The 17,107-nt window shown below is 31.3% G+C and overlaps 3 protein-coding genes across 4 annotated transcripts in view; 2 read left to right on the forward strand and 1 right to left on the reverse strand.

Moving 5' to 3' along the window:
* Positions 1–10,786, forward strand: part of LOC121114762 (lithostathine-1-like) — a 54,267-nt gene extending 43,481 nt beyond the window's left edge. Inside the window, exon 4 of the mRNA XM_040708820.2 lies at positions 9,488–10,786. Coding sequence (XP_040564754.1) covers positions 9,488–9,786 — 299 coding nt within the window. The 3' untranslated portion in view covers positions 9,787–10,786. The remainder of the gene's footprint in view (positions 1–9,487) is intronic.
* LOC121114758 (85/88 kDa calcium-independent phospholipase A2) overlaps positions 1–17,107 on the reverse strand; it is a 103,989-nt gene that overhangs the window by 48,700 nt on the left and 38,182 nt on the right. The gene's annotated exons all lie outside the window — the stretch shown is intronic.
* Positions 857–2,271, forward strand: LOC121114760 (actin, muscle). The gene is made up of 2 exons (XM_040708817.2): positions 857–1,075; positions 1,153–2,271. Exons 1-2 carry the CDS (start codon positions 950–952, stop codon positions 2,155–2,157), a joined length of 1,131 nt encoding a protein of 376 aa, XP_040564751.1. The 5' UTR covers positions 857–949; the 3' UTR covers positions 2,158–2,271.

Consider the following 17,107-nt stretch of genomic DNA (forward strand, 5'->3'; position numbering starts at 1 on the left):
ACAAGGTGTAACTTCAAAAGCGTCCGCAGAGGGTGAGTTGGAGGGGCTGTAACCCTCCCTCCCCCTAAATATAAGGAATTTTTGATTTTTACTAGAAAGTTTATTTTTTATTTCTAAAAATTTATATATGAAATTAAATTCTGCAAATTTTTTATATAAGTTTAATTTTTCAATTTAAAAAAAATAAACTCCAAAAACAAAGCTCCCCCTCCCTCGAAAAATATATATATGTATAATCCTTTGCATACCCCTGAGCTTGTTCAATATTTAGAATAGATAAATAAAAGAAGAGAAATATTTGATACTTGTTAATTAATTAATCTAATTGGAATGTAGTCGTAGGGTCATCAGTATTATCAATATGTACCTAATAGAGATAATTAATATACATCCATTCTCAAAAAAGAAAACCTAAATAGCTCAATATTATTTACATATACAAACAACACATATATATACATTTAAAAAAAATCATCATAGAGAAATATTACAAAAATGCACTTAAAATATTAATTATATGAATGTACAAAATATTAAGTGAGCCTACATATGTATGTACATCTTCCTCTTACTTTTTAAATAAATAAAAACATCCCAGTGTATATATGTGTGGGTATAATATACCTACTACATAGGTATGTACATATTTGTAAGGGAGATAAATTCAAAAGCAATGCCCACCCCTTTGAGAAAGTGAAAAAAAGTTTCCATGTTCAAATATGGTCAAAAATATCATCTTTATTAAGGGGGTCAAAGAGCATCATCAATTAACTTTCCTACCGGTCTAACTAAATGTGCTTTCTAAAAGGAAAAAGATAGGTAAATAAATGTATGTATAAAAGGTAGGAGATGACCCCTCAAATGATTCGAGTACTTTCCGAGGGGTCAAACAAACAACAACTTTGTCTTCAATTCTTTATTTTCAAAAAGATTTCATTTATTTGCAAAGATGTGTGATGAAGACGTTGCTGCATTAGTTGTCGACAATGGATCCGGTATGTGCAAAGCCGGATTCGCAGGAGATGATGCTCCAAGAGCCGTCTTTCCCTCCATCGTTGGAAGACCACGCCATCAGGTTCTTGGAGATTTATTTTTTAAGTTGCGTGCAGGAAGGGAAATCTCTAATGACCTTCTTTTTCATATGTTTATTAGGGTGTGATGGTGGGTATGGGTCAAAAGGACTCCTATGTAGGAGATGAAGCCCAATCCAAGAGAGGTATCCTTACTTTGAAATACCCCGTTGAGCACGGCATCATCACCAACTGGGATGACATGGAAAAGATCTGGCATCACACCTTCTACAATGAACTCCGTGTTGCCCCAGAAGAGCAACCTGTCCTCCTCACAGAAGCTCCTCTTAACCCCAAGGCCAACAGAGAAAAGATGACTCAAATCATGTTTGAGACCTTCAACATGCCCGCCATGTATGTAGCTATCCAAGCTGTCCTCTCCCTCTATGCATCTGGTCGTACCACTGGCATTGTACTCGACTCTGGAGATGGTGTCTCACACACCGTTCCCATCTACGAAGGTTATGCACTTCCCCATGCCATTCTTAGAATTGATTTGGCTGGTCGTGAGTTGACCAACTACTTGATGAAAATCCTCACTGAGAGAGGTTACTCCTTCACAACCACTGCTGAGCGTGAAATCGTTCGTGACATCAAGGAAAAGCTCTGCTATGTTGCCCTTGATTTTGAGCAGGAAATGTCAACTGCTGCCGCTTCTTCCTCCTTGGAAAAGTCTTATGAATTACCTGATGGACAAGTTATCACCATTGGCAATGAGCGCTTCCGCTCTCCTGAAGCCCTCTTCCAACCTTCTTTCCTGGGCATGGAATCCTGTGGTGTTCACGAAACCTGCTACAACTCTATCATGAAGTGTGATGTAGACATTCGTAAGGATCTATATGCCAACACAGTCATGTCTGGTGGTACCACCATGTACCCTGGTATTGCTGATCGTATGCAAAAGGAAATCACGGCCTTGGCACCATCTACCATCAAGATCAAAATCATTGCACCTCCAGAGAGAAAGTACTCCGTCTGGATCGGAGGCTCCATCCTGGCTTCCCTCTCTACCTTTCAACAAATGTGGATCTCCAAACAAGAATATGATGAATGTGGTCCATCCATTGTTCACAGAAAATGCTTCTAAGGATTAGATGAAGAAAAAAAAAAGTATTTTGTTTCTCTCAGTGTACTTGAAATAAAGGAAGGAAAAAATAAAAGATTGGATTATTTATGAAATAAAATTAATTCAAACAACTAAGTTGAACAAAGTTTTTTTAAATGAATGAATAATAAAAAGGATTTTGTTCCTTCCATTAGAATCGAGTCATATGTAGTTGCTATCTGTAGAATAATAATTAATCGCTATCATTTGCGTCCTTCTCTTCCGTAAAAAGGAGCCAAGCAAATATCAAGGGCGAAGGGAGGGGATTGCGTCTTAGGTAAAGGGAAAATAGATTAAACCCATTTTCCTTCTTCTTCGAATATGAACTATATTGGGGAGGGGGCAGCGTGAAGGGTGCTCACAACAACACCATTCATTGATTCTGTCTGATCCTCAGTAAATACATTTCATATATATGCATTCAAGCATGAGAGTATGTTGCTACATTGGACCAATATATTTATATTATTATTATTAAAATTGAAACCAACTTCCGACAAATAACCTTCAAATAAATGTTATAAATGTATATAGACAACACCCAAGTAAGTAAAGCAACAGCCATTCACTCCCAGCAAAGACATATAATTATTTTTAAGGAGTAATAGTAATCATAAAAATAGATAAAAGTAATGGAATAATATGGATGGTTTATCTTCTTTTTTGTCAAATATAAGCCAAATTACACAGTATTATATATATTTATTTGTTGTGATTGACTGGTTCTCATATCACGTATTTTTCCTCTAATTATTTCCATTGACTCTCTCAACCTTTTCTCCTCCAAAAAAAAAGGGGGGGGGAAGACCACATCTCGTATCCGTTAAATACTGTATCATAATACCTTCAACTAAAAATATAATACTTAATGTATACAAAGATCATGAATTTTTATTAGAATATGACATATCCGTGTTAATTTTAGCTTATTTGTTCACATTTTGTTCCTCTGCGTAAATAATGTGTTTTCACTCAGGAAGGATTTTTGTGGAAAACGCAAAACATTTATCCGGCTTGCCCTTAAATCGGCTCGAGGCGAACGTTTCATTTAAATTAAAACGATATTTTAAGAAAACGGTGCTCATTTTCTCTTCTCAAATAAGAAGATTCACATTACTCTTTATATACATCAACATTCTTAACTGATTCGGACTAAGCATATTTCTTCATCGTGTCAACACAATGAACTTTTTGAATCCTAATATAACAAAAACAGTATTGCTTTTAAAATATTGCCATGCGGACAGGCGCTTAAGTTTTTTTTTAATTTCGTCATGAAAAGAAAATATTTATTATAGCCAGACGGAACATTATACAAAATTGTTATAATTCGTCTCCTAAAAAACATTCCTCAAGTTATAGCTGACGAAATTATAGAAAATGTATCTTTAAAAAAAAAAATGTAATAAAAAATTTCTTTAAAATCAATAATTTTTCCATTACCAGGACAAAAATTCTTGAATTCGGACTAAATATTTAGACTAAATATAAATATATTCTGGAACCTTTATTCATTCAAATAAATTAGCAATATTATTGTATTAATAAATAGGAGTTATTCTTTAGGTGTCAAGAAGTTTGGGGTTGAAAGAAGGCTGCAGATCCTTTATTATCTTTCCGTAGAATACGACAGTATATATATGTTATATTAAATAGGCTATGAGAAAAGCACCTACTTAGTAATTAATTATTCATTTTTATAGCCTTGCTCCCTTATGAATAAATTACTATTTGCATTTTAGATTAAATAAAAAAAAATTTAAAACATAATTATGTAATTAATAACGTCATGTTTATTTTATTTCCACGATATCATACTTATAATATTCAACTCATTATTAAAAAGAGCAGCGTTGCATATCCATAAAAATATATGATTAAATAAATGAGTGAATCGACCATCATTTACTACTAATATATGTATTTTGCGATGCAGTACATATAATGCCCATCCGCACATCTATAGTGCATCTTCGTTCAAAAATCTTGATTCAAATTGCAGCAAATGGATGTCCTTGACTTGAGAGTTGATATCAACTACATTTTATTGTTTTTTTTGTTTCTTTTATTGCATTTTAATTCAGAGTAACAAAATAAGCCTAATAATATAGGTAAGAGATGAATGATCATTGTGAAGCAACTGTCAAACTTGTTTTCTCTCTTGTATATAGATCCATTTTCAAAGGAAGTCGCCACCTCAAGGAAGTTGGAATCTTCAAGGATAGCACCAGGAAGTTCAGGGAGGAATTTTTATTGTTGAATATATGTATTCAATGGTTCGTAATTAGTTATCAAGTTTGTCCGCATAATTATATCGTAGCAGGCGAGGGTGCTTGATTTTTGAAATTTTTAAAGAAAATCAAAAAATTATTAGAATTTTTTTTTTTTTCAATTTGAAAAATTACATTTCAAATATTAAATTCTTTGCAAAAAAAAAAAAAAAATTATGGAGAATTTTTGTGAAAACTGAAAAAATTTAAACTTGAAATTTTTTTTTCTGTAAATGTAATTTTTGTGAACAACTGAGGATTTGTGAAAAATTTTCCAATAAATTTTAGTTCTTGAGAACTTATGAAAAAAAATTAAAAAAAAATTTATACTTTAAATTTTATCTTTTTAGAGTAGCATTGAATTTTTGAAATTTTTTTACAGAAAAATTTATTTTTTGTTAACAGCTATGAATTTTTCATATTTTTTGGAAAAATTTTGAATAATGAATTTTCTAGTAAAACAAAAAATAAATCCTAACTTTGGGGGCCTACAGACAATCCAGCCCACCCCCTGCGGACGCTCCTGGGTATTTTGGGACACTTATAGAAGTTCAAGCTCATCTTATTACAAAGAAATGAAATAATAGCAATGGGAGACGAGGGACAATTCAATTAACCAGATCTGGTTTGAAACATAAATAAGCTACAATTCAACACTACATTCCTTTCTGTTGTTAGTTTTATTATATATATTGGGATTATACTGGAAAGTAATTTTACAACCAACTGCATTTTCATGCTGCAACTTTCTCCGTAGACATGGAGGGTTCCAACGTTTAAAAATAGAGTTGAGTTAAAAATGAGGGAAATTAGACTAAATCATATTTTGAAGAGTACGTAGCAAAGGTGTTGAATTAATTATCATAGCAGACTTACCAGGTGGTCCATTGAAATATGAACACTTACTAATTCAAGTTTGACTGATTGAAATTAATTCATATATATTAAAGCATAAAAAATTAGTTACAAAATAAAACAAACTTGAACTCTCATGCTAACGTACAAGTCCAGAAAATGACACTTGAACGTGATTGACAAATTTCCAAGCGTACACACCAAGCAGATAGACCAGGACCATCGCCTATGTCATCAGAAAGCTCAAAACGTTGGAGAGGAAGAAGGGCTCTATCAAAAAGACTTAGTGGACACGGTGGAGTTAAAAAAACAGCCCAGGCCAATCCACATTAGTCCAAGAGGACCCATACAAGAGATCTCCAAGTTTCACACGAGAGAGCTATCAAAAAGTGAGAGGAAAGAGCCTTGTGAGAGTGGAGAGGGCAGTTTAGACACACAGGCAATGAAAGGTCGCTTTTGGCTACCCTACAGCCCTCTCAATTACACCTTCTGGGTGCATGTCCAGGGGAAGGCCTGCAGTGTCTGTCATCCAAACACCAAGGCCCTCAATGACACTGTTACCCAGCACTAGGATGCCATCCCAAGCGGGTGCCAGGCAAGGTAGTTGATGGGGAAGGTGCGTTCCTTATGTTCTGCATTCTGATTTGATAAACTGATTGAATTCACAAATCTACTATTCACTGAGTAATGAAAACAATAATATAACAACCCGAGTTGAGAATTTATAGATCCACTTCACTCAACAAAATTAAAACCCAAATTTGGATTCTAACATGGAAGAGCCATCGTGTATTCATCTGCACTCGAATTTGCAGTGTCTTTTGTATCCACTTTTGTGACTTCATTTACTCTCTCTTCTGCTTCTTCAGTCTTGTCTGCATCGAGGTCCTCATCCGTACCGTCATTTCTTCTTACAATTTCCTCCTCGTGTGAAACTCTATTTTCGGCGAGCAAATAATGAGAAATTACTTAATGCAGAAAAATGGTGCTTCAAAAATTATTGATAGGATAAATGGACAGAAAGTGGTTTAGATTTATTCATGAGACTTGATATATGTATTACTTTCCACTCTAAGTTATTTGTATTTTTTTATTTTTTTCATCTAATCCAATGTCAACAACAGCTAAAACCCCTACAGTCAAAGAAATGATGTTATAGTAGTTCTACGTGTGCCGTGGCCTTGATCAATCACCAGTTGATAAATTTTATCACAATTTTCAAAAGGATCCTGAATTGCATCGAAATTGGGTAACGGGCTTCAAAAGAAAAAATAAGTTCAATCCAAAAACATCGCACATCTGGAGCAACCATTTCAGCCAAGACTATTATGAAAGAAATATCCGTAATGAGTTACTTGGACTAGCATCAAGAAAGTTGCTGAAGAAAGAATTTGTTCAATCAGTAATGTTTCCTATAAATTCATATTTTACAATTTGGATATCCAATACGTCTTCTGATCCTCTCTTCAACTTCATATTCAAGGGATCTCGCCTCTTTGTATCTCACTCCGTAAATCTCTTCTCCTTTAATTGAAGAATCTTTGATTGTGCAGGTCCCCCTTCACATTAGCATATGTGTACCAAAAGAGCTAATTATAAGTTGTTTGATCGAAGACAACAGTTAAAAAGTTACAAAATAATAATACGATTGTTTGAGTATTAATTGAACAAATAAAAATAATAGCATCCTTCATATTATCCTTTTAAATTTAAATTCGCTATTATTTGGCTAACTTCTCTGTTATTTGATTTCTTTATATTATTGAATAAGTTCATAGATATGATTTTGATTTTATATTAAACTCATGCTCCTACCAAACTTGACCTTGGTATAAAATGATGTCTCAGTTATGTATATATACATAGATGTTTACGTCATTAAAATGAGCCTGCTTACTTCCGTCAAATTCTAAAAATCTTGAGCGATGCACCTTTATCATCCATCACCATATATTATCTTTCTATGTCAAAATTAAAACCTTTTAATAATGAGGAAACTCTTTTATAAGGTATATGTTATTGGAGTATGAGGAGGGAGATCTCATTTTTTTCGAGATATTCGGACTTTGGGAGATTGAGAAATTAAATGGAAGGTCTTATTAATTGAAAACAGTAGTGAGTTTGTCTCTCACGGAGTACTCCGGGAGGGGGAACTCGGAGTAAATCTGTGAACTGAGAGATGATGCTGGAGGAGGTCACATGATTGATACATTCTCCAATGATTGGCTAATCCTTGGAGGAAACTTATTTGAGCAATTGTGATCATGGATTCGAGATCCCTCTCTTCCTAATCCAAAAATATTATTCGCTTCGCAAAGGGATTACCTTATTATTAAAAGATTGCGACAATTGAATTTCAATTTTAAACTTTCTTAATATTCGAAAAAAGAGCATGCTTCATCTTCCCTTATTATTGCCTTTTAATTTTAATAATCAGGGGCGTCCACAGGGGCGGACAGAAGGGGATACAGACCCCTCCCAAAATGAAGCTATTTTTTATTTTTACTAGATTTTTTTTTTGGTCAGAACGAAAAATAAATTTGCAAACATGGAGTAAAAAAAAATTTTTAAAAAAAAGTTCATTCGGTCAACTTATTCAGCACAGCAAATAATTTATTATTTTAAATTTCTTTAAAAAAATATTTTTTTTCCATAAATATAATATTTGAGTTTTTGATCCTAAATTTTTGAATTTATTTTTCTAAAATATCAATATTTGAATTTTTTTTTGAAAAATTTATTTTTTTGTGAATAAATATGGATTTTTGAAATTTATTTCTTCATATTCTAATTTTTGGATTTTTTTGCAAAGAAATTCCAAAACCCTTCCCCCTCCCAAAAAAAAAAATTATAATAATAATAAATTTATCCTGAGGACGCCCTTGATAATATATTTTGGCAGAAGGTCCCTTTAGGGAAGAGTTCAGGAAAGAAGGACATTTTTAAATTACATTTAAAAAAATGTAATGAATCAATGTAAAGGAAATGATAATTAAAAAGACCTTTTCTTTTTTTAAAGGGAACTATAAGCAGTAATAAATGTGCTAACTAATCCGTAAATTGGACATCAAAAGTCATCAGTGATTAAAGCCTGTTCCTTCGTGACAGAAGTATGAGTCTACATTGTCATATATGGTGTACATAAGATGAATAGGGATTATTTTCATCTCTTCCACCTCTTCCTCAGGTCAAAATAAAGATTAAAGTATCAACAGAAATACTTTATTTTTAAAGTGTTGTTCAATAAAATAAGTGTATGAGTGTGTGTGTGTGAGAGAGAGGTGAAGAAGTAAGCAAGCAAGCATTTTCTTATTTGACATTGAAAAAGGTGGTGTAAAGATATTTGATAAGGAAGTTTATTCACCCCTTTCAAAAGTATTGTTGCCTCTACAACACTTTGTTGTACAATTGTGCTTGCTTCTTCTTTCTTTTGAATATAGGAAAACAAGTAAAGAGTTCAAACAGTCACAATTAAGAAGGGGATTTGCCCATTCTGAATGAGCATTACAAATTTTCAAAATATAAATAATTATATTTCTTATTTGGCAAAATAGGATTTGAAAAAATACCACAATATGTAGAGAAATTATTTATTATGTACATTCATGGATAGGTTGGAACACTTTTTTGTATTAGGAAACTTACGTTTCTCAATATTAAATTTTACATAACTAATAATGGCGCTAAATGTAGCCTTAAGATTTAAGAGATTAAAACTTGGAAATTGTGGAAATAATAACACTTCTTTTACCAGGGACGCATATTTTGAAATCCCTAAACATTAAGAGGCCTTAAAGCTATTTAATAATTAAATGAACAATATGTAACTTCCATACGGCTCACAATAGAGGCAGCTACACTGCTGCTTATAATAATTTATACACGATCGGGAAAAATCATGTCAACAGTTAATTTGATCGCCAAAAACTGTCTTACTTCATATTATAAATATATATTATTAGCAAATTAGTAAAAACATTGATTCTCAAGGATATCAACAACCATACAGATGTATTGTACAGATTTTATTAATAGCTGCAATGCACCTTCCAAAGAATATGTGTTATTGAGCCAATGACATCATCATTCATTTGCATCTGTTCCTTTAATTTAATTTGATAACATATGAACATAATTGTAATTCACATAATACGTAGATATATTATTTTTGAATCATTCTCTCCTAGGACAACGGATCCAAGACTTTGACTGGGCACCCTCACAACCTAACGGCTCCAAGGATCATCAACATTGTATCTATATTGTGGGTGGCTTTTTTGGATATCAGTGGGCAGATTTCAATTGTGATTATGAGATGACATTTCTTTGTGAGTATGGAGTCAATAGAGAGCGAAGTGCTTGGAGAAAAAAGAAGAGTTTAAGTACTCCTTCGTCCTCCTCCTCTTCTTCAACAATATCAGGATTGAAATATTCTGAGAGTATATCCTTAAATCAAACCATTCAGAACTTTTTAGCACAGTTTTAAAATGAAAGTGTCTTTCAATATTGTGTAGATACTCTTAATTATGTATAATAACTATGTGATTCATATTGAATTGTACAATGCAATAGAAAACATGAGAATTTAGAATCTTCCGTTTTGGGATATTTTTTGTATATAATGTAGTTGTCTTTTATGCTGTTGGGGATCAAAAAAAATTATTTATGATATTTTCTTCATGACGTTATAATTATTTAGAAACAACATTTCTTAATATACCATTGTACCATATTAATAACCCGATTATTGATGGGTTTGCCTCATTTAGAATGGGGCAAGTATTCCATGCACTACCGCCTCAGACAACTATATTTTATATCACTCATACCGTTTTTGGCATGGTACTTTAATGATGGAAAAATGTTCATTTAGAGTCATAATTGGCCATGTTCAAAAGTATTTTACCATCCCAATTTTGAAACAATGCATCAATATTATAATTTTATTGATTTATAAGTCTTAATATAACAAAAAAAAATAATATTCATTTTGACTTCAAAATTAAAGGTGTCTGAGGTAGATTCAAAACAAATTTTTTCAATTTTCTGGTACAGTCATTTAAAAAAAAACACTAATTTCATCAAAATATAAAAAATAAAAAAAACAGTTGGAAATATTATATTTAATGGCTTATGAAGCAACATAAACTACAAGCGCTTAAGCTAGATTTTTTTAAATTACAATCTATGCAGTGTGCAATCGTAACAATACAATATTTGGCACATAGTTTCAAAATTAACATGTTATTAAATGTCTTAAAAAAGGCCAATTTTAAGCTTAAAATGTCCCTTTTTTCATCTATATACTACTAGTACAGAATTTTGGTAATATAGTGGTACCGACACATTTGAAATGATATTATATTAAACAAATAATAAACCCGGTACGTCATAAAAAATGACCCACAGATGACGTACTGCCTCAAATTTCTGACCTCACCTCAAACAAAAATTGCTCTTTATATGAAAAACAAGAATAAAAAAAATCATTTTATACAAAAATAATCCAATTTCTGAGCTAAACCAAAAACAAATAACGTCTTGCAACTTGTAACTGCATGTGAATTGCTCCTTAGCAAAAAAAAAAAAGTTTATACTCTTTGTCTTAAAAATATCGAAATCGGTTCGAAATTGTTGATGTCTTAACATCAATAGCATATACAATGCCAAATATGGCATAGTATATGCTATATTTTGAAGATAGTTAGTTCTTGATATCCATCAGCAGAAATACCATATTGTAAACAAATAAATTTCCTCCAAAGAAAAAGATACTCTACTTCATAAGTAGTCGTACTATATTCATATGTAATTATTATTTTAATCATACTATTTACCATGTATATATTTCTATATTAATAAAAACCATGTATATATGAAATTGTAGTTTCATTCTTCGGGCTAAACTCACAAACAGACAAACTGAATACTTACAAGAGACACTGGTCCAATATAGTTTCCCAATTTTTGTTTCCAATAAACCCTTAAAATACCAATATAAATTTGTTGTTTCACGTTTATTTATTTATTTTTTTTATCCGAACAAGTTGGGTTACCTCATAAAAGTAATAAAATCCGAGAAATATATCATATAAGTATAACTACAACACTCAATGCAAATGCTTCATCATTTTTTATAGAATAACAACAACAGGATTGGCAAACATATTCATGGCAAAGAAATAAGAACTTATATAGGAACTAGATTTTCTAGTTTTACAGGAAACTGTCTTCGAACAGGATCCTGGGAAATATTCTTATACGTAAATAAGAAAAACTCCAGAAGAGCTTCTTTAAATGCCCTATTTGCTCATACCGCGAGTGATCCTGCGTTTGGTCTAACACCTCCACGTCAAATACGTGGCTTCACCCGCTTGCCCAACCCCTTCCTTTGTCTCCATCAGAAACTCTGGCCAGATATGCAAAAGTCAAAAATTATCATATTCTCGATTCTCAGGTTCTTCACTTTTGATAAACAAGCTAATTTTGTGTAGATATTATGTATATCATTTAATTAAACTTTAATCATAAAATAATTAAAAGCAAGATCTCCCATAAGTGACAACCCCAAAAATCCCGGAAAAACGAGATCCCGGGAGAAATCCCCTGTTCTAATATAATTAACTCCTTGTCATAATACTACATATAATATATATATACGTGTATTTCTTTAAGGGTAGTTTTCTTTGTTTATTTATTCGATTTATTTTTATATACATACAAATGTTTTCATGTATCTACATTTAGACAGTAAGCAGTATAAGCCAATGTATGTATTGATATGCTTACTTTATAAAGAACAGTATAAAAAGAATAACCAATAAGTAGTTAAAAGAAGGGAAAATATATATCTACGCCATGGATCCCTCAATGTCCGAAACGGGGCATTCGGCCGAAAAATAACATTTAATTTATTGATGTATGCAATTATAGGAGTTGTTCTCAAAAAGTGAGATGACTGTTCAAATTTAGCGGGCAACGCATATTTGGTATGCTCGATTTTTTTTTTTTTTTTGTTAGTACACTTCCCATGAACATATACTTACTTTTTCAGCTATATTATATGTTTATTTTGTTTGTGAGAGACATAGCGGTTACAAGAATTTTGCATTTTTGGCGATTTTTACTATTAAAAACATGGATCAAGAGAATTTGCATCAAATTTTATTTAAAAAATTAATATAAATGTTTCAAAATACATGAATTGTTGACAATGGCATACGGTGAAACTATTCTGAGTAAAAAAGCATGTTTACAAGTGGTACAAATTCTTCCAAGATAGCCGGGAAGATGCCAATGACGAGCCTCGCTCTGGAGGCCCAAGCACGTCAACAAGACATGAAAACGTTCAAAATAGAGCATACCAAATTTACAATGCACGTGACATTTGAAAAGTTATCTTAATTTTTAAACACAACTCGTATATCTGAATTCAATTTAATATGATAATATAAGTATATATAGTATAATAAATAAGTATTGTTCATATCGTGAAAGTAAATTAATTAGGATTATTTTGCATTTAATTTTTTCTTTTATTATTTATATTAATGAATGATCATCATATGAAGACAACACAAAAGTATGCGGTTCGAATCTGTACCGCTTTAGAACTTTAAATAAGCTCGATAATAAACAAACACTAGAGCAATTCCAATAGAAGAAGTGTTATTCAGTTCCCGATATAAATTAATGATCCTTCGATATGAAAAATACTCTTGGACTGACAAACAAACATAATATAAACATTATGTGATGATCATTTTTCGGTTAAATGTTCCAAATAGTCCTTTTGCAAAAAAAAGTATGTTCGCCAATATTTTCTTGATTTTATTCGGGAAAATGTTTCCGACCAATTGTCATAGAACGCATATAGTTATATGCACTATGTGTGTGCATATAAGTATAATAGAAAAAAAAGCCATTGTGTAATTTAGAATAACTAAGGTCCTTGATGGTCAGGAAAGAGACGGTGGTGGGGTTTTTGGTGCAATTATTTTTTTTTTAGTTTATTGTTCGAAATATTTTAGAAAATATGATTTTTAAAGGGTCTTTGATGCTCAGGGAAGCAGTGGCGGTGGATAATAACCCACTTTTTGATCAGAAATGAGTTTGATTGTCCAAATATATTATAAATTTCAATGAAAATGCACACGACTATCAAATTGCTTGCAATGGAATTAGAATCTTATCAAATCCTTAATGATCAAATTGCTTGCTATGAATCGTTTAAAAACCCAATTTTCCAAAATTATTTTACTTGGCATTCTAAAAAAATGTAAATTAACCACTCTATTGGAAATTTTATAGATTGCCAGGGTATTTTGCATATTGCCTGATTTTCCACATTCCCCATAATTTATGTTCTTCATTATTTTTTGGATTGGGGAGCAGTAAAAAAAGACAGAAATTTATTATAGAAATTAATTGTTATTCTATTCTTCATTTATAACTTTGTTTATGCTTGTTCCTCACTCCTATTTATCCATATATGTACAACAAATATTTCCAACTAGAAAATTTCATGATATTTATTGTGAATGTTATGAATGAAATACTTCAAATTTATTTTAGTTACTCATTCAACCGTAATCCTGTAGATTTTTTTTAAAGGTTATGGACAAAGCACATTTCAATTAGTAACTACATTATAAGAAGAAAAAAACGAAGACATAAATTCTTCATGAGTTATAAATTTAACTTAAGATGTCCCAGGACAAGAGACTCGTGACATAATTTATCTATTTTTTTATTTTGTGGATCGCTGTTTCAGCAGTTAATTAGCAATTTAATATACATTCATTTTCTCTTTTTTTTTGGACTAACAAAGGGGTGATGAAACGAAATAAGAAGGTCAGCAAGTCATTACTTTTAATGTATCCGCAACCTTTAGCCAAATAAGTCAATCATACCAAATGATATTGATCTCTTAAGTACTCCTAGCTTCTTATTGCAAGGGCGTCCACAGGATTATATTTGGGGGAGGGGGACTAGGCCTTGGTTTTTGCATATACCTACTTACTAATTAAAGTAAAATCCTACATATTATTTTATTCGAGGCTGTTTATTCATATCTAAGCAATATTTTACGAAAAGTGCAGCTATATATTTGTATTTCTATATGATAGCCAAATTTTCTTCATTGAAATAATAAAATGGCCGGTTTACATATATATAGGACGAAGGATCGAGGGATCAACAAGAAATTGTATTCCTGTCCTTTTGAAAACGGAGCATAAGTATAGTCAGAGATGGATTTTTTTTTGTGCCAGTGCGCGAGGAGCCGGAAGCAAGACAAATGTCACACCTGAATTAAGACCCTTGTTAATATCAGATAAGCATTTTATGATTTTGGAGGGAGAAAATGAATTACTGTTATTCAGAGGAGAACTTTCTGCATTTAAAATAACATTGGAGCGGGGAAAATATTCTAATCATATTTAATTCATGCATATTCATTTTATTATGCATTTATTCATGTTGAGTTATAATTTCGAATTAGTTACAACTAGACTTTAGAATATAATAATGCCTCTTCAGATGCAATTTTAGAAGTTCGTGCTTTTGTTGCAGAATTTAATTATAAAGAACTTCGGAGCCCTTAGTCTCGTGGCAATCCTAGACTTTAATAAAAAAAAAGACGATGAATTATTGCTACAACTTTCCCATCTGAACCTGTCTTCAGCAAGACAGGACAAATAATCTCTGAGCGCAGAAATGGTTTATTTCCAACTAATGTCAGCCAGCTTGTATTTCTTAATACTAATTTGGATTAAATGCAGTTCGATCCGAATGAATACTGTAGTGTTTTAATCAATGATCCACATTATTTTTTTAATCTATATTTTATATATATTAAATAAATTGATATCTAATATATTACAATTTTTAGGTTACAATTTAATCTTTAATTATTTTGCTATATTGATTAAATACAGGTTTTTAAATATCCGTTTGAATCATTGCAAAATGGTAGTAAATTATTTTCCTTGTAGGGTGAGGGCGGGATGTAAAAACTGATTCAGTGAACGAATCTTTTTAGTGAACTGGCTCAAGTGATTTAGTTCACTAAAAGGAATCACTATTCCCAGCACTAGTTAATACACACAAGAATAAAGAATTTAAAAAAAGAGCACAGACATCCACTGTTTCTCCTTCTTTAATCGCTTTACTTAGATTTTTCTTTACACACATCCCCTCTTCAATTATAGTATAACTTATAACTTTGTTTATTTATTTAAAAAAATAAATTATGAAATGGACATGAGTATCATAAACGTAGTATGGGAGACATGGGAATCAACAGCTGACAACAAAACATATAGGATATTTTTGTGTTAGCAAGGTAACGCCAAGTCAGTTTATTACATATTCCTTACTCAAAGCAACCGATTCTCCTAAATAAAGTTTGTTAGACAGGACAACGAATCCCAACACTACTATGAATATAGCCTTCGAGCATATCACCTCTTTTTGCAATATCTTCTCCAACAGAAACCAGGATAATCTGCTTAGTTTTGAGAAGGTAGAAGATGCAATTATATGTGATTTCAAATCTACATGAAAGAGAGCCATAAAAACTCTCTTTTTTTCCCCATTTATAATATATGGGAAGGAATTTAGGAAGTTAGATATATTTTATCAATTAAATTGTTTTAATTTAATTCAGTAATGTCAATAACACCTAAGCAAGAGAGAATGAGAAGGGCCACAAAACCGCCTACATTCAAACTATTCCATGGGGTGAAAGAAGAATAAATAAATTGATTTAGCACTTCTTTTTTTTTAAACAGTTCGGGTAATAAAGTTTAGTCATAATTGCGACACATACATCTAATCAATGACTTCGAAGACAATAAGGATGATTTGAATGGATATTTTCTCGGAGACGATCCTGAACATGAATTTAATGTGATCCTCTTTTCCGGAAATATTTATGTGAAAAGCTGCAAAACATATTCAACTCTCCTATTTCTTACATAAATAGTTCATAGAAACTCATACGTGATAAATATGTTAATAATTAATTATCAGTGATCTTATAACTTTAGTAGACTTATATTGGAAAATTAAGTGAGTCGGGAGTCCTTTTCTGATTTATTAATTCACTTCTCATCATATTTGAATATCACTATTGTCAGAATTTAGGGTCTTCACATCAATATATTCAATAAACAAATTAACGACTACACTAAACGCTTACGATGTGACAAGGCTGTATATAAAAACGAGCATATCAGTATTCATTGACACTAAAGAATTGATTAAGTGCAATGGTAATTATAAGCATATTAATATGACATTAACACCTAAAATTATTTTTCTATATATCAAAAGTAAATATTGGTATAATGATCCTACATAAATACGTATTTATTTATGTGCTTCATGGATTTATATTTTTATTTTGTGTTAATTGTTTAGCCTTATAATATATTTTTTAATTAATTAATTTCCTATGATTTATATTTATTACAATCATATACTTCTAAATATCTAGTCAAGAAGTAAAAATGCAAGATTTTTATTCATTACTCTCATTGGTCTAAGGTGTATTCATAAATTTTTAGCATTGAAAACCATTGATATGGTGAATAATTGTTTCATTCCATTAGTACTAGTAGTTACAAGGCATTAAAGTCTAAAAAATTAACTATAATACTTACTTTTCTTAGTGTGTACGTTTTGTTATTTAATATTTTCAGAAATTAAAAACAACGGGTCGAGATTCAAGAAAATGATATCTTCAAAAGAATATTTTCATTTACTATAATATTTTAAAACTCATAGTGACCTATGACCTATGG

This window comes from Lepeophtheirus salmonis, chromosome 3 (assembly GCF_016086655.4).
Source record: "Lepeophtheirus salmonis chromosome 3, UVic_Lsal_1.4, whole genome shotgun sequence".
Taxonomy (NCBI): Eukaryota; Metazoa; Arthropoda; class Copepoda; order Siphonostomatoida; family Caligidae; genus Lepeophtheirus; species Lepeophtheirus salmonis.

Bases quoted from the DNA above. Each gene is read 5' to 3' on its own strand.
- LOC121114760 (XM_040708817.2), top strand. From the start codon at position 950: ATGTGTGATGAAGACGTTGCTGCATTAGTTGTCGACAATGGATCCGGT. The intron at 1,076-1,152 runs GTTCTTGGAGAT...TATGTTTATTAG, and splicing joins TTGGAAGACCACGCCATCAG to GGTGTGATGGTGGGTATGGG.